General features: G+C 34.0%; 1 protein-coding gene and 2 long non-coding RNA genes across 11 annotated transcripts in view; 2 read left to right on the forward strand and 1 right to left on the reverse strand.

Annotated features, from left to right (window-relative positions):
* The window catches only part of LOC149776422 (histone deacetylase 5-like), a 348169-nt gene that overhangs the window by 136209 nt on the left and 185528 nt on the right, over positions 1-26432 (forward strand). For all 9 annotated transcript variants that reach the window (XM_089940838.1, XM_089940835.1, XM_089940842.1 and 6 more), the window contains one exon: positions 23711-23925. In XM_089940838.1, the coding sequence (XP_089796964.1) occupies positions 23711-23925 (215 nt within the window). The remainder of the gene's footprint in view (positions 1-23710; positions 23926-26432) is intronic.
* Positions 11203-24824, reverse strand: LOC149776425 (uncharacterized). The gene is made up of 3 exons (XR_016416043.1): positions 24579-24824; positions 13097-13198; positions 11203-11760 (listed from the first exon to the last, which is right to left on the reverse strand). It is a non-coding gene; the product is annotated as an uncharacterized LOC149776425 (long non-coding RNA).
* Positions 15245-17240, forward strand: LOC149776426 (uncharacterized). Its single transcript, XR_016416213.1, has 2 exons — positions 15245-15398; positions 16253-17240. It is a non-coding gene; the product is annotated as an uncharacterized LOC149776426 (long non-coding RNA).

Consider the following 26432-nt stretch of genomic DNA (forward strand, 5'->3'; position numbering starts at 1 on the left):
CAGATTTAAAACTGAGTGAGTTTGACACTTGTGTTTGTTAAATTGCAAATGGCCAGTGAGTGTTGTTAATAGTTTATCATTTTTACTGAAAATATTAAGTGCATATGCCTGCTACAGCTATCTCAGATTAATTCTCAATTTTAAGAATGAAAAGGCAAATGACTTGTAATTATTTATGACTGCAGAAGATGTGAGTAACTTGTACATGTGTATGGTAAATATAACTTTGTATCGATTGATATGGATATCAATATGGAAAAATGATGATACAGACATATATTGATTAATCGTTCCCCCCCCATGTTAATGTTCCGAAATGGAAAATCCTGTCAGCATGAGGTTTTGACCAGAAGACTTGTGGTGTCTTGTTGGGTCTAAATGAAAATGATCCCAATCTCACATGGACAGACAAATGAATAGATGGGGGAATATCACAGTATTCCTGACACTTTCAAAGAATGTGCGCTTTTATCATTAAAATAAAGCCTGCTATCTTTTTTAGAAAGGCTCTGGAGTTCCAGAGGAAACCATTATTGATCAGTTCTATTTTTGGTGAACAAGATTGTCTCAGAACCTGAAATAAAGATAAAGAAATGCTTTTATTCCATTATCTTGGTTATTTTAGGCTTTTCGTACTAATCTGAAAAAACTAATTTCGTCTAGGAAAAGCTATCAAGTTCTGATTTAAATGGAAGCTGGAGGGAGAAAATGGCAGTTGCCATGTGTAATCATAATTCGAGTTCAAATGCAGACATGATAGACTATCTTTGCTGTTGCAGATCAGGGTTTATTTTGTTTGTTTTACTAATAACTCTTAATAAACTGCATTGATTCAGATCTTCTGGAACATTATACAATGGCAGATCTGGGTCTATGGAGTTTAGACTTTCAAATCAGTACAGACTGTAATTGAGTATATGCTTTCTGATTTTTATATGCCATTAATGTATTAGTAATACACTGGCAATGTGAATTCATTTTTTTTTGGGGGGGGACTGCATTGGCACAGTGGTTAGCATATCATACTCCCAGCTGAAAGGGTTTGGGTTTGAATCCTACCATTGGACTAAACCAGGTTGGCTACAGTTGTATGTCAGTGGATAAGGCACTTTACTCCAATTTGCTTGGCACTTAAAAAAAACTACTTGTGTTGCTGTGCTATAAAACACCAAGCAAAAAGAAAAAGTATTACAACTAATTTTCATGGAATATAAAATTTTCTTGGATTTTGTGGTTTTATTGATGGATTTTACTGAATTTGCCAGTAAAAACCTTGGACCATTCAACAGTTTAGGTAGGTGTCAAAAGGTCAAGCTTCCAAAACTGAAATGACTGGCAGCAACAGAATATCATGACAAAAAGTTCTAGTTCATAAATAGTCCATAGAATGCATTTATCAGTTGTGCTAAATTCACCGTTAAAATTTTTTACCATTGTAAATGACATGGTTTATATGAGCATAGAATTTTTTGCAAACTCTGTGAGATAACGAAATTTGCAAAAACTTTTTCACTTAAATAGTGATTTGTTTTTACAAATATAAAATGTTGTACCTTGAGTGTAGGATAATGGGCTTCCTTTAGTTTTGGTAATTTGTCCCCCAAATCCTTTTTAATTAAAAATTGTGGTTACTATATATACTTTACTGTTGTGCACTTCCATCAGTGTCTTTATTTGTGCTAGCAATTGCCAAGTCAGTAAAAACCAAGATGGAAACTAATATCGATGTTAAAGAATATATTTGTTAATCAAAAGATTAAATTTCTTTGGCAGCTTCTAGTGTAACATATTTTTGAGGTTGAAGACACTTTCGGTGAAGATTAAATTTATTTTGCAGTTGAAATAGTAATAAAAAAGAAAAAAATTTATGCATACAATTTATCTATTTATCAATGATTAATGTTTTGAAAAGAAAAATAGTGCAGAAAGAATGCAAATTATTATTATAAAAACTGTTAGATTATGAATGAATTCTCTAACATTAAATGAAGCATAATCTGGAATGGAAAATTCCGTAGTGCAGGTCATTTTCAGGTGAAACATATAGTTAGACATGTTTATGGGTTAGATAGAGGATGGGGTGCACAGTGTTTTGTGCCCTTGGGATCCTTGGTCTAGCGCTGAATATGTATGTATTCGGCATATACTAGATGGTTACCTTGAAAGTAGGTTACTGCTGCAAATATGTGACATATCAAAGTAATAGCCCACTCTTCATCATTTTACGAAACATTTGATTACCTTCAACAGAGTAATAATTTCCACATAATCAGGCAAAGAACACATCTTCAGGCTTTATGTGAATTTATGACTTGTACATTAAATTTAATTGAAGACATAAATAATAATTGATAAAAAACAACATAAATGATTAAATGATTTTGCATAGCACTTTGAACAGAAAAAGTAAAGAATTAACATTTTGTTCTGAATATGAAAGATTTCAGTAGCCAAAGGGGTGGGGGAGGAGGGGAAGTCTGCTCAAGAAAATTTGAACTCGGCTTTGATTTTTGCCATATTTGGTTATAATTATGGGCTCTGGGGCAACTATTTCACAAGAATTTCCCTTCGCTTAAACCATCGTTATGCATGTTACATATAATAAAATGTAGTATGGGTGTATTTACTGGAATTACACAGGAATCATATGATAAATTGGAGTTGTGTCTAGGACCTGCTATAAGTGAAAATGTACACAGAACCATTGAAGCTATTCAGGCAGGATTGTGCAAAACATAAGGACTGACTGCATATTTTCAATAATCATGCATGCTTTGTTTTCCAAAAGTGGTAGAAATTACCCATTTTGCATTGCTCCTGTGCAGTATTGATAGTGTGGATTGCCATTTCTTTTGGTTGGAGAGTTTGGTAGTCAGACAGTTCATTTGAACACTCAATTTAGTTTCTTAATTAATATTAATTAGTATAATCAGCTGGACATTTTCACAGACTACTTACACATAAATATTCCGGTGGTTCTTCCCGGGGTTTTCCTGGGTTCTTCCTCCACCATTAATACTGGCCGCCATGCATAGCCTATCATGTGCTGAAGAATGGTGTTAAACCCCACAACAACAACAACAACATAAATATTCTGTTCAGAATAAATAGTAATTAATTTTTTTTTTTGAACCCTTTCAAGTCTCATTAATTATGTGGTTATAGCAAACTGTTAGGTTTATCCCTATGTTTTGCTATGGATTTCTGCAGAATTTGTTTGTTGTTTTTTTTAAAAACAAAACTTGTTTACACAGTATTCCTGTCACTGATCATAACATTGCCACATTTGCCCTATGGTAGGTAAATCAACTCAGGTTCATCAGTTTGGCAAAAGCATTAGCTTAGTTTTGTTGATACAGATGGCTGTTTTGATTTCCTTTCACTTCTGACTGCAGCAGAGTGTCATCAGATCCTAGTCTTTTATATCATCACCAACATGATTTATCCTTGCAAGTTCTGTCAATAGTGTCAATGCTCAGCCTGCACTGCAGCTTTGAAAAGATAAATTCTGGTGGAAAAATTGGGTGCCTACACTTGACAACTTGACGCTGGAAGGACATGTTAAATGCTATAAATGAATGACATTCATTACTTTGTTGGCAATAATGACTTCATCACTGTTCTCCCATGGTTAACTATAATGAGAACTCACTGTGTCCACATAATCATTACCAAACTGTGGCATGTCACTAATGTGTGCAGCAAAAGTGTTGGACTCGACATAGTGCATTCAAATTTGCATGGTCCAGGAATATATCATGTACATTTGCCTGCATAGTGCTTATGCACTATACTGCAAAGGTTGGGAAGTAATGTGACAAACACTTCAGTTTTCAGTTCTATCCCATTGCAGTGACCACTTTTGCGCATGGCTGTAAGAAACTTACTGCGCAGGAGCCCAAAAAAGGGTTATCTCCAAAATATGCAGCTTCCATTGATGTTAAAAAATACATCAACATTAATCAAACCAAAGACTTGTACAAATGGAACCAGCAGCTGCCTTGCTAGGTGCTCAACATTAAGAGGTTAGTGTTAGGACCTTGTGTGAGGATAATGTGACAGGGTGGGACATCATGCTTCACTTCTCTTGCATCATATGCCCGTAGTGCTACATTACTATAAACTGCCACACTGCATACATTGTAGAACTATGACTGAAACTCCAAAACACACATACACACACCTTTGCAAAAGATGGGAAGATATTTGAGAGAATATAAATGAAATAATGGTAATGCTTAACACAAAGCCATTATCAAGAGTATTAAATAACATTAACAATAAGAAGCCATGATTATTCACATTATATTGGCATTAAGCTGTCATTGCCTGAATGTTATTTTGAGAATAGGAATTACAGAATGACCATTCACTCAGAATTATACAATAATGACACATTCAACAACTCCAGACAAGTTAATTTATGTAGTAATTATACAAATTTATTCATTGCATGAAAATATAAAGAAACCTGTGACAAATATATTATACATGTACTCCTGAAATCACTAGGGTCTGATTCTTATGTTAACATAAAAGAAAAATTGTGAAATTCATCAACAATCTGACTGACAACATCGCCGATATCCAATTATGAACCAGTTAGATTTACATTATACATTTAACACAGTTTTAGTATGATACGAATATATGCTTAAAAGGGAGAAAAAAAATGAGTTGTAACTAAAGGAAGGGTTGGATGGGATGGGATAGGTTTTCAGAATTGCTTCATGAACTGTCAGGCATGACAACTTTCTGAACTGTGCTGAGTGTACAAATATAATTTTGTTTATTGAACTAATATGTAAGTTTTAACTTGTCCACAACAATAAAAATGAAGGTACTAATCAGTGCCACTCATGTATGTGTGTGTGTGTGTGCCCATGGTAATGTATGGCAAATCTCTTGTCAGCAAACACTTGGTAATTTTGCAGTTTTCATCCTTAATATGCTTAAGCTTTGATATGATGGGTAGTATTTTCTAAAGCTTTAAAACGAGGACTTGTACATATTATTTTCTCATCTTGGCATAAAAGCCTACCAATTTTTTCCACAAAAACCGTTTAGAATAACATCATCTTTAGAAAAAATAAGCCGATTTTTGTTAAAAATCCAAATCACACACACTCATCATCTTTGGCTGTCAAACTTATATTTGTGGCTTTGACTTTGGGATAATGGAGAACCATGTTGATTTCAAGATCAAAAGGTCAAAGGTCAAGGTCACTATGACTGAAAGAAGAATAATGGTTTCTGCACAATGACTACATTTCTCCATCATGTGTGGTTGCCAACTTTGTGGATGGCTTACTGAGAGGAGAACTATATTGACTTCAGGGTCAAAGGTCCAGGTCACTGACTGAAAGAAGAAAAATGGTTTCTGCTCATTAACTTGAATTCTGCATCATCTATGGTTACAGAACTCTATTGATGAAATGCAATTTGGATAAGGAAGAACCCTACTGATTTCAGGGTAAAAAAATATGGGTCATAATCGTTTGAACAAACTTTGTGGATGGTTTGTACTTGTGGTAATGAAGAAGCCTGTTGTGTTTGGTACCAAAAGCTCAAAGGATATGGTCACTGTTACTGAAAGAATTAAAATGGTTTCTGCATATTTACTTTAATTCAACATCACAGACCTGGGCCCTACTTAGTTGATGGCATACACTTCGGTTCTCCATTAATACTGGCTGCCATGCATAGCCTATCATGTGCTGAAAAATGGCATTAAACCCCACAACAACAACAACAACAACACTTCAGTTAAAAAAGAACCCTTTTGGAGGTGGGGGGAGGGCAGAAGGTCAAAGGTCATGGTCACTGTGTCTGAAAGAAGAAAAATGGTTTCTGCACAAATGTTTCAGTTACAGACTGGTAATATATTTTATGAGACTTCACAGCAATGTTGTATCTATGACAAACAGTCAACTTGAAAGATCAAATTCCTTATAACAAACATTACAAAGTATTGGTGAAATATGATATTGTAGGTCTATTTCCAAATTGACTGGAAAAAGTACCACAATTCATGTCACATGTCATTGTCTAATTTTGTGCAGACCTTTTATTTAAAAAAATTGGGTTTAAAAAAAACATTAAAATATTGTCATGTTGAGCTTATTCTTGTATATAAAAAAAACTGAAACAAAAAATGTTTTCTGTACAAAAAACAACAAAGTTAAAACAAATAATTAATGATCTTTATTGTCTCACCTATATAAATATCACAGGATATTGGTAGCTAAAATATATCCACACAATTTTAGTCTTGAAATTATTCTTAGTTGTGGGTTTTAAGGTTACATTTAGCCAAATGTTTTGAAATTTCATGATAACATTTGAAACACATTTACCATGCAGAGATGAAATGGCAATGGAAAAAGCCTGCATGTATAAAACCTGTCAGATAATTCAAACAATATTGTATTTGAAGTTAGGTTTTCAGTCTTGAAAATTATACACAAGTATAGGACAAGTAGAATTTATGCAGGAGAAGTTAAAGTTCCGGTCATATACCCTGCAAGGGGGAGAGTACACTACTCTCCCATTACGTTTTTCTGTTCTGGAGAAATCCATTAAAAGAACAGTGAACTACTGCTAACATTACATATTTGGCCCTTTTTAACTGGCATTTGTAATACTGTACAATTAAGTAAGGACAGCGTCTCAGTAATAGTGTTTAAAGAATGTTATGAATTCCTAGTTTGCAGTATCTTTCAGTGAATATAAATTTGTGTATCTTGATTGTTTCTCTCTTTAACTTTTACACACAGGCTTGGCAGAGTTTAACTCTGTTCTCAGTAGATGAAAATACTGGTTTACTGGAGTCTTACTCTTTGTTTTGCCCCCAAATACTTCAATTGTATTATCATGGGATTTCACAAAATCATGATAAATCTTAGAAAAATATTTACAAGTTGCTTACATTAGGGGTTTAGTCATGAACAAAAATAACAGTCCTGGGTGATTTTGCTAACCAAAGGTTGAAAAGGATAAAAAGCCAATCAGTGGTTTCATTGAATGAGCCATTAATGGTGTTTTCTGATGGTTGAATACCATTGATATACTAGTACAAGTAGACCCACTTTGACTTAGGTGACCTTGCCAGTTGAAAAGAAAGATTGTGGACCAGATAATTTTGTAGATGGGTTGTTTTTATTCTGTGTCCAACAACCAGTTCAGATATTACCTTTATACAATCATACAGTGTATATATGCTTGTGTGTGTATTTAAGAGTTTAATGTAGGGATTTATGGGTTTATTATGGTATAAACTGTCAGTAGCTGAATCACACAGCAAATAGCACCCAAAGGGTCAAATTGTTATTATGTTTGTAATTGCACCCAACCCCTCCAATCTCACTACCCATTTACCAACAGTTATAATTTTATTTGTAACCAGCCACATTGAAAGTGATGTAGCCCTAGTGTTTTTGGTTGATTTTGAGTTTCACAGCTCAGAGATATTGGTTACATAAGAGTTCTTACTTTTTTTATTTTAGAGATTTAAATTGTTTTTGTTTATGGTCATCCTTCCTGTTTTTGAGATTTCATTGATATTAATTTGTGATCATCCTGCTGTTTAACTGGGAAATAGTTGGCTCATTGGTTCATTTAGAATGCTTCATAATTCAGCTTGTGAAATATTACCCACTTTCTAAGGCATATCAGATACTGTGTATGTATGAAATTTATGTGATATAGTAAGTTTAGCAAAAATATTAAAAATTCTGCCATTTCAAAGACATCAGTTGCTGGCAGAATAAAGGCAGCACAACAGACCAAGATCTAGCAAACATGCAACATTCCCCCCCCCCCACCAGATTTGGATCTAATCTAGTCTGATAAAGAATGATTTATTTTCAGAAAAAAATGCACGTTATTGGATTATGTCAAAATCAGTTTAGAATAAAATATAAATCCACTAACATTTTCATTTCATTTTTGAGGCAATCAGTGTTCATGCGTTCTGTTTCAGTGTCTACATTAGTTACTTTATTTGTAGAAGTTGGTATAACGTAGTTCTCCATACAGTTTATACAGAAATAAATTTAGCTCAACCTGATCACAATGTTACATGTTGACCAATAGAAATCTACATTTATAATTGTTTGGGCGACCTACCCAACTGAAAAGAAAGAATGTACCTAATCATTATATTTACATGTGATTGGTTTTCACCTGCATTGAACAAGTGCTGAAAGAGCAGGCTTCAATTTCATGATCTTTTTCTTCTTCCGTGTCCAAAACCAGGTTAGTGATTACTTTTATATACCCAGATGTATACATACAATGTTATATTCATTCAGTTAATCAACTTTTATATGGTTATTATTGATTGATGTTTAATGTCATTTACATATTTCAGTTAGTAAATGCAGGTTAGTGCACACCATATATACTTGCTTATAAGTTAGGTTAGTGTATACCATATATACATGCTTATAGGCCAGTTCCAACTGCATGAGCTGGGTCTGTCAAGTTTGTTAGGAGTAACGAGTGGAACAATTAATATAGACCCTGATCTACCAGTATGTTATGTGATGCAGGGTTCGCAATGCTATCCTGAAAAAGTCAGGAGAAATGACTTTTTTTAACTGACCATGAAAAGTTCTTGAAATTTGCAAATATTGACAAAAGTCGGGAAAACCCCCGGGAATTTTCCTTCACAGCGTGACGCCCAAAAGAATTACGTAATTGATTCATAACTAAAGTGATTGTTAGTTAAATTTATCGAGTTCTAACCAGAATATTAGGAGGTTGCAGTATGGATCATTTGGGTGCTTGCCATAAATATATTTGTTGAGATAATCCAAATGCTCAGTGGATCAGATTCATCTAGTAGACTTTTTGTTTCACAGACAGCTCGATATCCATATTTTTTTAATATGGAAGGTATGAAAACCAGTCTAGCATCACAAGAGACCAACATGGTGGTATTAAAGCATAGCCACTTAGTGGATGGGCTAGCAAAATTAAATGTTGTTAAATCAAGTTATACCTGCATGAAATTGATATGAAAAATATTTATTTTCTCAGAAACTGTGAGTATTAAAATTGTTATGTCTTTAATCTGCTGAAAGATGATTAAACTAATGCGTTGATGAAATTTGAGCTGGTACTAGCGATTTCAGTAGCATGTCGCACGAACACACAGAATCTCACATTTTTTTCAAATATTGTAGAAAAAAATATTAATTAAAAGTTGTATACAGTTTGTAATAAAAATACAAAAACGAAAGAGCACAAAATTCTCTATATTTATTCCGAGACCAACTTCAGAGTTTTGTTTTATCAAGTGACTACCATGTTGACATGTGCTCTCTCACTCTCTCACACAGGGAGCATACAAAGCAGGGAACCAGACTACTCTGCTTGATGAATCAGCCTGACTGGCAAAGTTTCTTGTAGTTGTTCTCAAAATTAATATGTTGAGAATTATATGTTCTATCTGATTTTTACAAAATGTATCAGACTTTCATTTAATATAATTTCATTTAATATAATTTAAATTTTGTACAACAACATTAAAAAGAAGTTTATTGTTGATATCACTTGACTATTGGACTTCTGATGTTGTTTGAGATTTGTGAAGTCCTGTGACTATTAACGCAAATGGCGAGTACCGGGTCAGGTTTCATCTATGCTGAGTTTCGTCTAGTCTGTCTACAGATTAAAGACATCACAATTACAATACTTCACATTTTTGAGAAAATAAATAATTTTCCTATGGATTTCATGTAGGTATAAGTCAATATAACATAGCTTAAATTTGCTAGACCCGCTGGTAAGCTACCTTACGGTGGCGGCAGATTCAATTTTTTTTATATGTAATTGCTCTGAATCCACACTCCATCCAAAAGATCTAAATGTGAAAAATGGGGTTGGAGTATTCGGTGGAAATCCGGATTAGAAAATTTTTGACTCTCTGAGCTGAACTTTGGTGCAAAACTATTACCCAGTGACGTAGCTTGAAGCATTGGTTTCAGATCTTAAGTGGAATGCAGGAGAAATGGGAAATTGTTGTCCCTTTTATTATATATTAAGAAACGATAAGAGCCCATGTATCAATACGGGTTTGGGGACTGGTTTATTGAACTACAAGAAAAGAAGTTGATTTTACAGAAAATTCAGTTATTGTTTATACAACAATATATAATTTTGAAGGTCTTGTGTCAAAATTTCAATCAACCCTTTTGTAAAAGTCTTTAAATGATGGAATTTTTAACCAAATCATCATAAGGAGTTTCGGTTGGTTGAAAAATCTTTTTGAGATTTTATTGGCACACATAATTTCAGGGTTAAACATTTTTTGTTACAAAATAAGATTCTAATACTTTGCATTTATTGGAGTTTTTTCATACAGTGATAGGAAATGTTTACTTTGTATAACATGCACATTTATTGCTCTAGATTTCTTTAGAATTAAAGGTTTGCAAGGAAACAAAATAATCTATGCTCATTATGTTATTTCCATGTGGCAACATAATGCAGGTCAGCAAAGTAAAGTTAGAACTTGTATTCTGTACATTGAAATGGCTTTTAAATGCCAATTTATGGGAATATAGTCAAATTTGTTTCATGTGACTCATTCTGTGGTTTTGTACATGATCATCTTTCTGACATATATGTTTTGCATAGTCTTGAAAGAGAAACATCTTCAGATTTGGAAAATGCATGTTTTATAATCCAAAATGTTCTTTAATTCCATTCAGTAATGGTCATATGTTAACCTTAAAAAAAATCATTTCCTCCTGGAAAAGACCTGGAAAATTATATTTAGAAAAGCATGGGAACCATGCCCGGCTGTAGAATGGCCATCATATTCCATGAAAAACAACGGAAAATGCTGGAAAATTCTAGCATGGAAAACGCTGGAGTATTTGGACTAATATTCCAGCCTATGTCCAGGGTAGGCTGGAAAACCCTGGACAATTCTAGCATGGAAAACGCTGGAAAGTTCTAGCATGGAAAACGCTGGAGTATTTGGACTATATTCCAGGCTATGTCCAGGGTAGGCTGGAAAAACCTGGACAATTCTAGCATGGAAAACGCTGGAAAACCCTGGACAATTCTAGCATGGAAAATGCTGGAGCATTTGGACTAATATTCCAGTCTTTATCCAGGGTAGGCTGGAAAACCCTGGACAACACTAAAATTTAGCAGAAAATTGTTGAAATATTTTATGAAAACGAGATTTTTAACAGTGATGCAACTTTTATTTGATGATAATTTCAAGAAGAACATGATCCAAATTACCCCAACCAACTCCTTGTATTGACTGTGATGTTTAGTAACTTTTAAACAAGGAAACAAAAATTAAAAATTATACTTGTCACTGGTAGCTTAATTAGGTTGTGCTCTAGTATTCAGTAGACAACATGGCTTAAGTTGTCATAAAAATGTCGCTACACTTCTACTGGTGTGTCATAAAATCCAGATTACTGGCTCCTTAACATCTTCCGAGTTTTTTAAAAATATGTTCTCTTACTCTAGTTATAGTTTGAATTTATTTTGAAGCAATCTTAACAACAAAATAACAGAAATTCACGTTCATTTCTATCTCAATTTTAATTTAAAAAATTTTAAATATTTTTTTTACACGTGTTGTTTCATAGTTCATTCACCACATTTCTTATTTTTCTGTTGTCACCACTGGAGTCTGTGGAAGTGATGGTACTCTTGATGGTTTAACCAAATCGCAAAGCTTCTGCCTCACCATCACCTCCCCAATGTTATACTTCACCTTGATGATTTCTGAAATACAAATCATTGTATATTAATGAATAGAATCAAGCAAGATTTCAAATTTATTTCAATCCCATGTGTGTGTATATGTATGTATACATATATATATATATATATATATATATATATATATATATATATATATATATATATATATATATATATATATATATATAGAGAGAGAGAGAGAGAGAGAGAGAGAGGGGGGGGGGGGGGAGTGAGAGAATGAGAGTTATGCCTGAAACATTTCATGCAATTACAGTACTTTTACAATCCCTGAGGTTGGTAATTGTAATGATTCACTTGGCTTGATGTCTAACTTAATAGGCTTAAAAACCTGTGGTTTCAATCACAAATTGAACTGGCTACCTAACTGCTCCTGTGGCCTAAGTCTAAGTAGTTAGAGCGCCTGCTATGGGTGTGAGAGGTCACAGGTTTGAACCCTTAACCGAGTCATACCAAAGACTTATTAAAAAAATGGTACTACATGTATTAGCTGCCTCGCCTGGTGCTCGGCATTAACCCTTTACCTCATGCAAACGTCTTTTGATGCCTCTACTCCATTCACGTGTATGAATTAAACATCTGAATCACGCACACACAAACTGGCTACCATATACATGCAGTTGTGATTATACCATTTAAACTGAAAGTAGATTTACATTGTCCATTTGAATATTGCCTGTCTACACTATAATGTTTCAAGTAGTAGTTGTGCATATGTTTAAATTTCACAATAATGTTCCAGCCTTAGTTTATAAAAAAAATTTGTTACAATTTGGCATATATTTTGTCATAGGTTAACAAAGTTTAAAATGCATGGTTAATAATTTAAAATATACCATAAATTATTTGAATTCTGGACTGGTCTTGGAGAGGTGGCCTTGTGTGTACTCATTATTGGCTCTTGCCCCAGCTAGCATCTCCAGCCTTAGTTCATAAAAAAAATTTGTTACAATTTGGCATATATTTTGTCATAGGTTAACAAAGTTTAAAATGCATGGTTAATAATTTAAAATATACCATAAATTATTTGAATTCTGGACTGGTCTTGGAGAGGTGGCCTTGTGTGTACTCATTATTGGCTCTTGCCCCAGTTAGCATCTTGCCAATATATTCACCAGAACTGTACAGCATTCTGAACATTTATTTAGCAGCTTTTGTTAAAATCCAAAATTTCACATATTTCTGCCTCATGCTGCGTGTGAAAAAAAAATTTTATCCAAATTTTCACCATGATGATTCATATGCACTAAGTTTCTGATATATTTTCTTATCTACATACACAACTGCAGGTTACAGCTAATGTTCTAGACATTTGAATTTGAAACAAATGTGGTATTACCTCTCACTTGCTTAATTCAAATTAAAAGATCAAAGAATTTCAATGAAGCTGTCAGCTGTCGCCATCAAGTTGTTTACATAACTGTGCCTTGCAACTTTTTTTCTGAAATTAAAGGACACAAACTAAACAAGCATTTTTGGTGAGGAAAATTGATAATCATTTCAAACAGTTTACAACTGTACATTCTTATTAATTATACAGTAAGTTACTATTAAATATTACTGAAATGGCTGAATATAAATTGGATAGACAGAAACAAGCCATAATCTGAATTGAAGATTAATTGGAAAAGAGATCTACCGGTATATTTCCGAGTCACAGTCTAAAATTAATTAAAACAAATATAACTTATTGCTACAAATAGCACATTGTCTGGAAAATAATAACGAAAATGTAAAAAATACAAATATAAATACCAGTCAGATCATTAATAATATCATGGGTGAATAAACTTTAAAGTGAAATTTACAATTTGGAAATGTATATTTGCAAGGCCGGCATGTACCAACTTTTTGAAAGACAGCCATGAGATGACTGGTCATTGTGCATTAGGATAAGTAAAAAATGTTGCCAATTATGAAGTTTAAAACATAACACATACCTTTCAATATCCTTACAAGTCTGACGTTTAATTTATCAGTCTTCAAACAGCATAAAAAAAAGAGAAATTGTTCCATAGAACATATTTCGTAATAGCTTTCCGTAAATTTATGTCACGCAAAGTCTTTCGCAGCTAAGGTACTTGGCGGCCGTGCAAATAATTTTGTTACATTTGGACTGAGTAATGACTGCAATTTCCGCAATAATACACTCATGGTATCCCTTGAATCCACGATAAACCGCCATCACTTTCTCTCCTGTGCGATATTCCTTCATTTCTTTTCGTGGCGAGTGTACATCAGCCATACAGATTATGCCTCCCTGAACGATGATTCACCCATATAACCAGGGATATTTCTGGTTCAGTGGTCATCTTAAAATCCTGGGATATTTTATATTGTGCAATTTCAATGACACTCCAATCGAAAATTGCGCCCAAATGCTAGACTGGTTATCCAAAGTGTTTTACGGTGGCATATTTGAACCAAAATTTACAGAAACTGTTTTTTTTCTTTTTTTTTTTTTTTTCCTTTTTACAGAAAATTTGGTTCTAACGCATGAAATCGAAATATGCCGGCTTTTTCAATGTAGTAATTGGTTAAAAAAAAATAAGTTCATAATTTTATATCCCATCATAGTCAGCTTCATCAGCCATCATCATACGGAACAACTTCGGCTATTTCTGCCTGACAAAAACGTGACTCCGATACATGAAGGCGAATACTTGACAGAAAAATCAGACATTTTGTTCTCTGTTGATATATGATTTATCTAAAGAGTTAATATGTATACATCGGATACCAATGCCGTGATTTGGATTTGTTGGGGAATGATCGGTTTACAGTAAATTAAAGTGGTTTTAGAAGACAAAGTTTACGACCAAGAGGCAATATCGTGTCGAGGTGTGGACACAAATGGAAAGACAACACAAATTGAACACCCAAATATTATAGGTGAGTATGAAATAAACAGAGTCTCGACTTTATCTCGTTTGCCCAAGAATAACTTACTATATGATTAACCGCCCAACTCTATATATGTATGACTGGTAATTAAATTGTAAGCAAGTATTTCAATAAATGTGAAAAGATATACAAGGTCAAAAACAAGTTTCCTCTTGCACCAGTTTTAAAATTAGGTATTTTTGTTTTTCAATATATATATATATATATATATATATATATATATATATATATATATATATATATATATATATATATATATATATAAAATTTTATTTTAGCAGCCATAACCTTGTAATTGTCAGTCATGGAAATGTTAACTCCAGTGATAACATGTAAGCCCAAACAGGGACTGCTCTGGTATTATGATAAAGTTGTGAATTTCTTGAGTATTTGTAGATCTAGCCAAAAAAGGTCTTTAGGTTACTGCTAAATTTTCAGACTGCTACATATATAACTAAAATCATAACTTAAGTAACTTAAGTCCTGGAAAAAGAAATTTTGAAAAATTTCACATTAATCTTAGCAAGGTCAAAATTTACACAAGTTTTACCATGAAGATGATTTTTGAACGATATGTTAATGTTTTAATCAGTCTGACTGTACAGTCTGTAAACGTTTTAATGCTGTTTGTGTATTACAGGTACTTGCGTTCAGGACAAAATATATAAGCAGTTTGAAGTTAATTCCACTAAGTCCATTCCTAAAAGCACCATGTACTGGAGGAAGAGAAAACAATGGTAATTCCAGGAGTAATAGAGTTTTTTTACATTTTAAATAATGTCTGCAGCTGTCTCCCACAACATTGTTTATTTGTGTTAAGATAAGCATTATTCTTTATACATTTGTTCTTACCTAGTACATTCACAGCTTAACATGGCTCATATCTTAAACACAGTTTCATTACCATATCAATAATTTAAGGAATAAACAAATTTCACTATACAACACTAAGTGGAATTTTCAGAGTTCAACATAATCTGAGTATATGGTGAAATCATTCAGTATTTACAGACAGAATATTCAATGTGTATGTTTGAACAGAACATTCACTCTGTATGGGTTATCCAACACACCATACACAATATATGCACAATGTACACCATATACAACCAAATCAGCCAATTACAGAAATTCCAGGAAATATCTGATCAGTATTGATTCTTGCAGAACAAGATCTAATAATTTATTGTTATGCATCGTCATACTTCAGTTTTTAATTATTTAAAATGTTAAATATAATTTTTACTTTCATTTTTCTTATAATGCCCTAAAACGTTATGAAACTTGAGTTGTTTTTCTGAAAACCACATAAATTTATGAAGTGTATGTTGTATCACATGTACTTTGTATGATTGAATATATTATTGTGTATCAATTACTTGTCATTTACATGCATTCATTGTGTATCATGTTTGCATTACCCATGTTTAAATGATGCATGCATTAACATTGGATTTGTCAAACTAAACTACTGTAACAGTGTAATATTAACTGTACATATTCAATTCCCACAACAAAACAATAATGTTTGAATGTTACGATTTTAATATGAATTATACATGTTCACTAAAATTTGTATTTCTCATTACAGTGTTGTTGATCTAGGTGAATCCAGTTCTGTTGGTCTTGGAGATTATGAAATTGGTGACTGTACATAATACTAACTCTTCAAATATAATGAGAATATCAACAGATGAACCAGCTATATATGGTGACAGTGACATGAGTTTTTCATCTGACTCAGAAGAAAGTATAGAGTTTTAATCAAGTTCAGACGATGAACAGTATCATCAGGTGAATGAAGCAACTCAGTCTTACCCATCCCATGTCACAGATCCCCCACTTCATGTCATAGCCCCATAACAAGATATATATTGTAGTGAAATCATAAAGTCTGAACATGTTATTGTCCTTGGGGCTTTGCCAACAAGACATAATTTGTCAGATGCAAAATATGTGACTTTTTGGACTTAATTCAGTTGCATCTTCCTTCAGCAAACACAGGATTGACAATTGTCAAAGATTTGAAGGAAAAATATGAATTCAGTAAGGAGTATCTCAAATACAATTTTTATTGTGAGATCTGCAAAAAATTGTACTCTGATAAAGAAGAACTGTGCGAAACTGGGGGCTGTACAGGTGTACATAACTAATAATTATGAGCAAACATCTCTTTGGAATGAAGTTGGCTCTGACAAGAAAGAAGACTTCCTTTCGTCATCAAAAATAGGATCAAGTGTCTTCGAGAACCTATTATTGTTGTTGAAATTGGAATGCCATTTATGGTACTGTTCTCCCCAATCATCATGAAAAGGACTAAAATGGCTCTCACCATTGCACAGCAGAATTTCATACTGATACACTGTAGTGTCAAGCTCATGTGGTGAACAGATTTGGACATATTTATGATTTTATATGCACCAGATATTTTCTGGTCAGGATTTAACTAATTTTTCAGGATATCTTTTCATACATGTATAGTTTGTGTTACACCAACATTTTTGTATAGTGATGTTCTTTTGATAATGAACATTTAAATTACATATGTGGTACATACAATAAATGATGTACTACTTCAACACTTGTGGTTTGTCTTTTTAAAGCAGGGGTCAAGTGTGTGTGTGTGTGTGTGTATGGTTTAGTTTGTTTATTGGACTTGTGTCCTCTATTTCTCAGTATATATTTATCATAGGTTTGAAATAATAGTTTAGTTTCAAGTTCAAAAATCTGTGTTACAGCGCAGTTTAGTCATGATTGCTCTTTCTTTAGGTAATTAAAAATAATTCTTAGTACCAATCTTGAAAATTGACTCAGTTTTTTACCAGGGTTTTCCATGCTGAAATTTATCCAAAAAATTCTAAGTCCAAACTGTCCATCCTTTTCCAGGGTTTTCCATGCTGAAATTTATCCAAAAAATTCTAAGTCTAAACTGTGCATGCTTTTCCAGGGTTTTCCATGCTGAAAAAAATTCAGAGTCCAAAATGTCCATCATTTTCCAGGGTTTTCCATGCTGAAAAATTTCAAAGTCCAAAATGTCCAGCATTTTCCATGCACAATTTCCAGGGTTTCCATGCTAAATTCTGCAGAATATTTCATTTTTCCATCGTTTTCCAGGGTTTTCCATGTTTTTCCATCGTATTCCATCCTTTTCCAGAGTATACGATGGAAAAAGTACAGCTGGGTGGTGATGGCAGATTAGGGTCGTTGATGTTTGCCTTTGGACTGGACTATATATATGCTGTATATGCTATAAGTTTGTTAGTATTTGATGTGCTTATCACACTGTGCACTTACAAATATAAATTTTTTGGTTAATTTCCCAAGGTTTATGCTTTATAAGTTGTTGCCTTAATAAATTCAGGAGTTTGCTTTTTTTTACTGAGTCAGTCTTGAAGAAATGGTTTTCGACTGATAGGATGCATCTTCTAATCCTACCATTAAATCAGCCAGGGTTGGCCACCATGATGGGCAAGGCAGTTTGCTTCAGTTGCCTTGGCACCATGTTCCAGTTAAGGTCTTAATTTCTTTAAAAAGTGGACTTGCATACAAAATTTTATATTGCATCAAGGATTTCACGTCTTTTTAGTTTTATCTTTGTTTTGTTCGACTCTTTAGAACACCTAAACTTAATCACTACTACATACAGTATGTGATTCTGCTGTTCTGCCTTTAAACTCCTGTACCTTTGTATGTTGCTGCTGTGTTGACCGCCAGAAGAAACCAAACATATTTAGAATTTTAACAGCTATGACAAAATAATAGATTGAAAATACATGCATAGAATGGAGTAAATTTGTGGTTTTTTTTAAAAAAATAAAGAAAATAAATACCTGTTTCCATTCTAGTATGTATGTAACTTGTGCCTAACATAATATACACACTTATAAGTTGAGTCAAACTGCAAATAACAGATTCTGATCTGCCATAGCATAATGTGTTAGCAGATCAGGGTCAGTGTTGTTTGTTCTACTGATTACTCAACAAAATGCACAGACCTAGGTCTGCTGGCACATTATGCAGCGATAGATCTGAGTCGTTGCAGTTTGCAGTTGGACTCATCTTACAGGTGAGTATATATGGCACCTACTTTAAAATTGGTAAATAAGATGTCTTTATCAGAGTGAAGAGCTTGGGTTTGATGTGATCAGGTATCATATCTATTTGTGTGCAATACATGCACAATTGCAAACAGAATAGACCAGATCTTCCAGAACACAGTGTACCAGCAGACCCTGGTCTACATTATTTGCTGGAAACCTGGAAACAAAATAAAAAAATGGAACAGTATAGACCCAGAATTTATAGAACATCACATGCCAGCAGATCCAGGTTTGTGTTGTTTACAGCTGATTGCATGTGTATAGCACAAATACATTAGCAGGAATTAATTTGAATATCACTCTGTCAAAGCCTGTGACATTATCAGTTACTGCATTTCACAAACCCAGCAAAGGAAATGAATATTATAAAATGTTCGTCTTTAATCTTGAAGTGGCAAGACAGATGACCCATAAAAAGAGTAATTTATTGCCTTCGTGCAAATCATTTATTTGCCGTCTTGTTATAAAACCTGTAAACTCCCTCAGAACACATCAAAATGGTTTTTGGAGAAGTACAGGAAAGAGATTGGAAATAATCCATCAGCCTTGCTTGTATAAATTTGTATCTTCACCCTAACACTTGCCTGAGACATGCTCTTTAAAGGTAAATAAAATCATGTGATACCCGCTATAAAAGAGTCGCTATCCACAGTTCATACCATATTTCACCTTAGCACCAATGAAAGGTGGTAGGTAAAACGTGTACAGACCAAAATTTTCAGCATTGTGGTCAGTATTTTGTGGAGTTTCATTTCAAAATAAATTGATGATAAACTTGCTGTGTATTACGTTGTTGATGCTGTTTATTATATAGCTCCTTTTCTGATGTATTACCGCACTCCACTTGGGGAATTTAGACAAGCAAGAGAGTTTTTCATCCTACGCATTTAATTCAGTATGTAGCCTTCTAGTTCTACATGCAGCTCTCTTCTTGTACTATGGTTGACCATCACTTATGAGAAATTATTCCCTGAGAACTTTCTGGACTGATGCTGAGCAAACTATATTAAATTCAAGCATTACCAAAGTGACATATTACAGTCAAGATTTAATTATGTCAGGTGATATTGTAGGTATCTATGTCTTAGATGAGAAGATACAGTTGTATATAATTCTCAAAGTTCTCTTGAGAAATTTATTTATTTATTGATTATGATAGATCACAGCTATAATTACATTTAAATTTAGATTCCTTTTAAAATAGGGAGTTAACTAGAGCTGTTAGATTTTTCCTAACAATTGGTTACCCAGGTCCTTGATCAAAGGAAAATAATATTAAATGTGTACAAACCTGAAGGTAAATCAGCATTCTCTTTTTAGCCACAGTATCCTATAAATATCACTACCCAGTGTCATCTGGTACAAAGTCCAAGAATTCATCCTCACTGTCTAATAGTTGTGAAGTCCCCCATCACTGTCTAATAAAGTTTTGAAGTCCTCCATCACTAATAAAGTTTTGAAGCCCTCCATCATTGTCTAATAAAGATTTGAAGTCCTCCATCACTGTCTAATAAATCTTTGAAGTCCTCCATCATTGTCTAATAAAGTTTTGAAGTCCTCCATCACTGTCTAATAAAGTTTAAAGTCCTCTATCATTGTCTATAAATAATCAGGTCTAGTCGTCATAAATATTGTCAGACTCCCTTTCCTTGGCCTTGCTGTTATATGCAGATGTTTATTTAGAGACTGAGCTTGAGCTTTCTAAGTAACACTTTGATCATACATTTTGTGAAATCTATTTAATACTTAGGGTACTAATTCAGTTCCCATAGTAAACGTATGCAAACCCCATGATATTAAAAATTCAATAACTTAAAATTTTTGAGTGCTCATGATCAAACCTATATTTAACAGTATAGATGAAACCTAGAAGTCAGCTTCTGTGCAGAGGAATGGATATGAGCCACAGCATTTTCTGGACCTGCATATGTTTGAAACATGTGCTTTCAATTCCGCACCAAAGAGTCAGGTGCTGATTTTAGTAATGAGTGTTCCAAACTCAAGACTGTTAAATTAAACAACTGAAATTTCATCAATAAAACAATGTCTCTAAATTGTTTTCTCACTTACAACTAGGATAAGCTCTTAAAAGGTTCTTTTTCCTACAACATAACTTACATTATTAACCAATACTGGTCAGCCAAACCCATATATACTCAATTTTAGGTTCACCCATTTCCAGGCTGGTTCCCATTTTTCCATACCATTAGTACTGTGTGTCCTTCAGGTTGCAGCTGAACATTTGTCAGTTGTTTGGCAAGATCATATAACCACCTTCTGTTAGTTCCCACTGTACCACACTGGTGGCTCAGTGAGAGAGTTTGTCATGTGGGAAAATTAACCATTGGATTAAGGTCAATTATTTACTGGAAGGGGCTGAACTCTGCTTGGATTGATAAAGTACATATATTTGCAGCTCAATCGAAAGGATTTCAGCTTGAAAACAAAGTGCATGCAGGTATTCAATGGCTTACCATATTTTATTACCCAGGCTATAAACAATGGGTGAACACCCTGATAACCTTTAGCATCTTTAGAGTTAACTGTAGCCACTCTTAGTCTTTATAGCTTAGTGGGGGAGAATATATTCAGGCTGAAAGGCCAGTGAAACAAAGAAACCCATTATTGATCATAAAGTTGTAGATCAGTAAGATTTAATGTGTACTATAATGTTCAAAAATGTTTTATTAAGTAGGAAGTTACTTTTAAAAATATTTCATTATCAGCTAATTGATTCCAAATTAGGATTTAACTTTGTTTTAAGCTCTTAACACCTGCTTATAGAGCTGCAAATTTTGCAAGAAATCTATATGTATGGCTATAAAGGGAAACTTGCTACCAGTGATTTAATGTAAATCTAAAAAATACACCTCTGCATATGATTCTTCCATTTTGTGAACTGCCTGTCAGATAAGCTTTAAACAACTAGGAAAATGTTGGAATGACTGTTTCTTATTGAATTGAATAAATTTAATGCTGGAAATATAACACCATTGCTTTAATGCATTATGTGGTCCCAAAAAATGATGACACATGTGATACTTTTCTAAATTCAGTACTATTGCATTGAGTAATACTTGTGTGGAAACTATATGACAGGACCCACAGTAAGGATTTTATGCAGAAAATTATTGTATTTGGATTTATGGACAGTTACAAGAGGGTGCACTTTATTGTGGCTCAGGCTTTTGACTTTTCAGATATCTCATTGATTACTGTATATACTAGTTTATAAGACTAGTCCATCTCCAAACTGCACAGACCTATATCTGCTGTCGCATAATGTGCCAACAGATCTGGTTCTGTGCAGTTTGTTGGAAGTAATCAGTAGAACAAACAATGTAGACCCTAATCTGCAGGCTCATGATATGGTTTGAGAAAATTAGAAAAAGAAAGAAGATATATATGATGTCTGATGGATAGAAAGTTATTCTTGTCTACCATACATCATCTTTTGTTGTTCTACTTGATTATACTGTACTTTGAACATGCTTTAGAGGGAAGAGATAAGAGTTCTTGTCTTAAATAGTTACAAATTTTATGTGCATATCAACCTGTCTGATAAAGTAAGGCAGAGCCAAAATGGGACCGCTCCGGTGGCCTAGTAGTTAGAGCGTTTGCCTCGGAATGTGGAAGGTCGTGGGTTCGATCCCAGCTGAGTCATACCAAAGACTTTTAAAAAATGGTACTAACAGCTACCTTGCTTGGCGCTATGCATTAAGAGGTTAGTGTTAGAACTGGTCTGCCAGGTGTGAGGATAATGTGACTGGGTGGGACATCATGCTACAGTGCTAGACATTGTTATAAACTGCCACACTGCAGACATGGTAGTGATATGACTGAAAAATTGTTAAAGCTACGTTAAAAATCCAAATCACACACACTCACTGTCTGGTTTGGTTTCTGTGGATACATGAGTGGCTGATAGTCCAATTTGTGCTCTGAACTGCCAAAAATGCAGTATGGGGCAACTGGATCATTTTGGTGTTCTGGTGTGGCAGGGGGAAAATCCTTATATGTCTGAAGAAACAGCTGTGACATATTTTCCTTATTATACTTGGTAACTAATTCAGTGTTGTAAAGTCCAAGTGGATGAAACTGGTGTTCAGAGTTGCTGTTGAGTTCTAGGCTCATGAGTTGGTGTACAGAATTGCTGTTGAGTTCTAGGCTCATGAGTTGGTGTTATTACGACTCTAATTCAAGCAAAGACGTGTCCTAATACTGGAATTAATCATTAGTACGTCCAGATAGTGCTGGATTATATTTTTGGTTCCTTGATATTTTCAAAAATGAGGCAAAAAGATATTTGTATAACTGTTTTGTTATCTGTTTGCAACTGTATTTTAAGTTATAATTCATGTGCAGAATTTAGTGAAATTTTATTTTCAACCTTTATTTTGACACCAAATTCAGTCAGATAACTTTAAAATTATCAAAGTGATGTTATTTTAAAATCTCACAGAAATTTTGTTTTGCAACTCAAAAGTTGTTCTAATATTGAGAACCTTATGCTTAAATTTTAAATAGTGTTGAAAGGGTTAATGCTACTAACCCTGGAGGGAAGATCACATTGATATTGGGGTTTTACCAGAAGACTTGTTTTGATATACGCCTGTAAATAATAAAATTCCACTCGCATGATTATGATTTATTTTTTCAGTTTAACTTACAATTAAGTTCTACATCAGTCCACTGTTGACTTCTGACTTTGAAATATAGAGCCTATCTTGTCAAACATCTTATGAAACAAATTTTGTGATTATTGATGTCAATAATTGATCATCAAAAATGGACATCAGTAACTGATTATCAAGTGGCTAAGAGAAAGTAATGATTAGTCATAAAATTGATTCCATTTCCCAACATCAGTAATGATCATGGCAAAACAGAGTTTTGTGTGAGACCGGTCATATTTTGTAAAGTTGACTTTGTTCTTATTACCTTTTCAGATATTCCACAAGCATCTCCTCTTGGGTCCCCAATTCTGGAGAGGCGTGATTTTACAAGCATGAATGCAGCAGAGCTGTTTGAACAGCACCAATTACAGTTGGCCTCCCTGAAACAGCAGCAAGACCTTCAACAACAGCTGCTTTTTCAGCAGTATCAGCAGCAACAACAGAGGATGATGCAAGACCATGAAAAACAAATACAAGAACACCTTAAGGTATTTTATATCAATCCATACAACTCCCACAGTGTGTATAGTGGACCAATGTCAGACATGACAGTTTACTTCGTATCTTTGGATGTTGCTTTGGCACATTTTAAGAATTTATCAATATGTTCTTAGGCAGATTGGTATGAACATTGACTTGAAAATGCCTTGTTTGGGTTTAGTCTTGTTTGGGATAGTTATAGGTCCTCTTGGCTTTGGTTTCTGCAAGATAACTTCACCAAAATTTTCTTAATTTCAATTAAATGTTGCACGTGACTTACAATCGATGAATTCTTAAGTGTTTGATTTCTGATGTTTCATGACATCATTTGCTGGAGTTGCCTATTCTCTTGACTTTGGTTTTCGCAGCATAAGATTGCTAAGATTTTGTTGTTGTTGTTGTTGTTCTAGGGTTTAACGCCATTTTTCAGCACAAGATAGGCTATACATGGCGGCCAGTATAACTGGTGGAGGAAGAACCCTAGAAAACTAAGGGAAGAACTACTGACCCACGAGAACTAAGCTTTTGTTGGATTTCAACCAAATTCAGTATGCAACTTTATATTATGTGCCCTTGAACAAGTTTAATTTCAAGTAACCCATATTATCATTGAAGAATTATGCCCTTGATTGTCTTGTGAACTTTACTTTTTGTAGCTTACCTTTACTTTAATCCTTTTTGCCAAAGGTATTATGCACCTTTTCTTGCTGAGACGTGAAACGACTTGCATTTCTGGCCTTTTGTATCATCAATTAGAACAGTGCAATCTCTCATAAGCCATCAGCTGTGGAATGGATCTTTATTAATTGTGTAAGGAAGGTATCTGGTTGGGGAAGGTATATATGACTGAATGAAGAAATGGGTGTATCAGAAGTAGGCTACCATGGATATGAGAATGTATTACTTAACGGAGGATGAACTGTATATGTAATCACAAAACTCATAACTTACCATATTTATTCATTGGATTCAACTACAGACTGCATGGACCCAGATCTGCAGTTGCATATCACGCTGGCAGATCTGAGTGTGTGCAATTTGTTTCGAGTAATTAGTACAACAAAACAACATGGCCCCTAATTTGGTTTGGTTTGGTGCTTTACGGCACAGCAAAATGTAGGTTATTTAGTGCCAAGGCAATTGGAGTAGAGTGCATTGCCCAAGGACACACCATGGTAGCTGACTCAAGATGGTTCAGTGGTAGGATTTGAACTATTGCCCTTTCACTTGTAAGTGCAGCATGTTTAACCACTCACCCATCATGGATCCCCTTAACCCAGATGTGCTCATGTATTATGTGACAGCAGCTGAGGGTCTTCACTGTTTGCACATAGACTCAAAACATATGGAAGTATATATAGTACAGTGCATTTGTTACAAGTAATCAGTTCATTTCAAAGTACTAATAAGCCGTCATTAGTATAAAGGTCTTTTTGAATGAAAATATCCACTTTTTGTATTTGATTATTGCAATGTACTGTACAAGAGGGTAAATGATGTATATATGATTTTGAAAGCCATTTTGTCTTTTAATTCCTTGCTTTCATTATTTTTTGTTTGTTACGCACATTTATTTAGAATTAAAATCATGACATAATGTAGATCATACATCAAATCAGATGTGATCCTGATTCTTACGATAGCTTTAATCTTTAAACATTTCAAATTATTGCATGTAAGAGTTTGGTTATTGTACACAACTTTGTTTATGGGCTGCAGACATCAGCTTTATGTCTTGACAATAGTACCGATTGGTTATTGCACACAACATTTTTTATGGGCTAAAGACATCAGCTTTATGTCTTGGCAATAGTACCTATTGGTTATTGCACACAACTTTGTTTATGGGCTAAAGACATCAGCTTTATTTCATGACAATAGTACCTATTGGTTATTGTACACATCTTTGTTTATGGGCTGCAGACATCAGCTTTATGTCTTGACAATAGTACCTATTTGGCTATTGCACACAACTTTGTTTATGGGCTGCAGACATCAGCTTTATGTGTTGACAATAGTACCTATTGGTTATTGCACACAACTTTGTTTATGGGCTTAAGACCTCAGCTTTATGTCTTGACAATAGTATCTATTGGTTACTGCACACAACTTTTTTTATGGGCTAAAGACATCAGCATTATGTCTTGACAATAGTACCTATTGGTTATTGCACACAACTTTTTTTATGGGCTAAAGACATCAGCATTATGTCTTGACAATAGTACCTATTGGTTATTGCACACAACTTTTTTTATGGGCTAAAGACATCAGCATTATGTCTTGACAATAGTACCTATTGGTTATTGCACACAACATTTTTTATGGGCTAAAGACATCAGCATTATGTCTTGACAATAGTACCTATTGGTTATTGCACACAACTTTGTTTATGGGCTAAAGACATCAGCTTTATTTCTTGACAATAGTACCTATTGGTTATTGCACACAACTTTGTTTATGTGCTAAAGACATCAGCTTTATGTCTTGACAATAGTACTGATTGGTTATTGCACAC

This window comes from Sinohyriopsis cumingii, chromosome 18, assembly GCF_028554795.1.
Source record: "Sinohyriopsis cumingii isolate HCF-2022 chromosome 18, ASM2855479v2, whole genome shotgun sequence".
NCBI classification, from domain to species: domain Eukaryota; kingdom Metazoa; phylum Mollusca; class Bivalvia; order Unionida; family Unionidae; genus Sinohyriopsis; species Sinohyriopsis cumingii.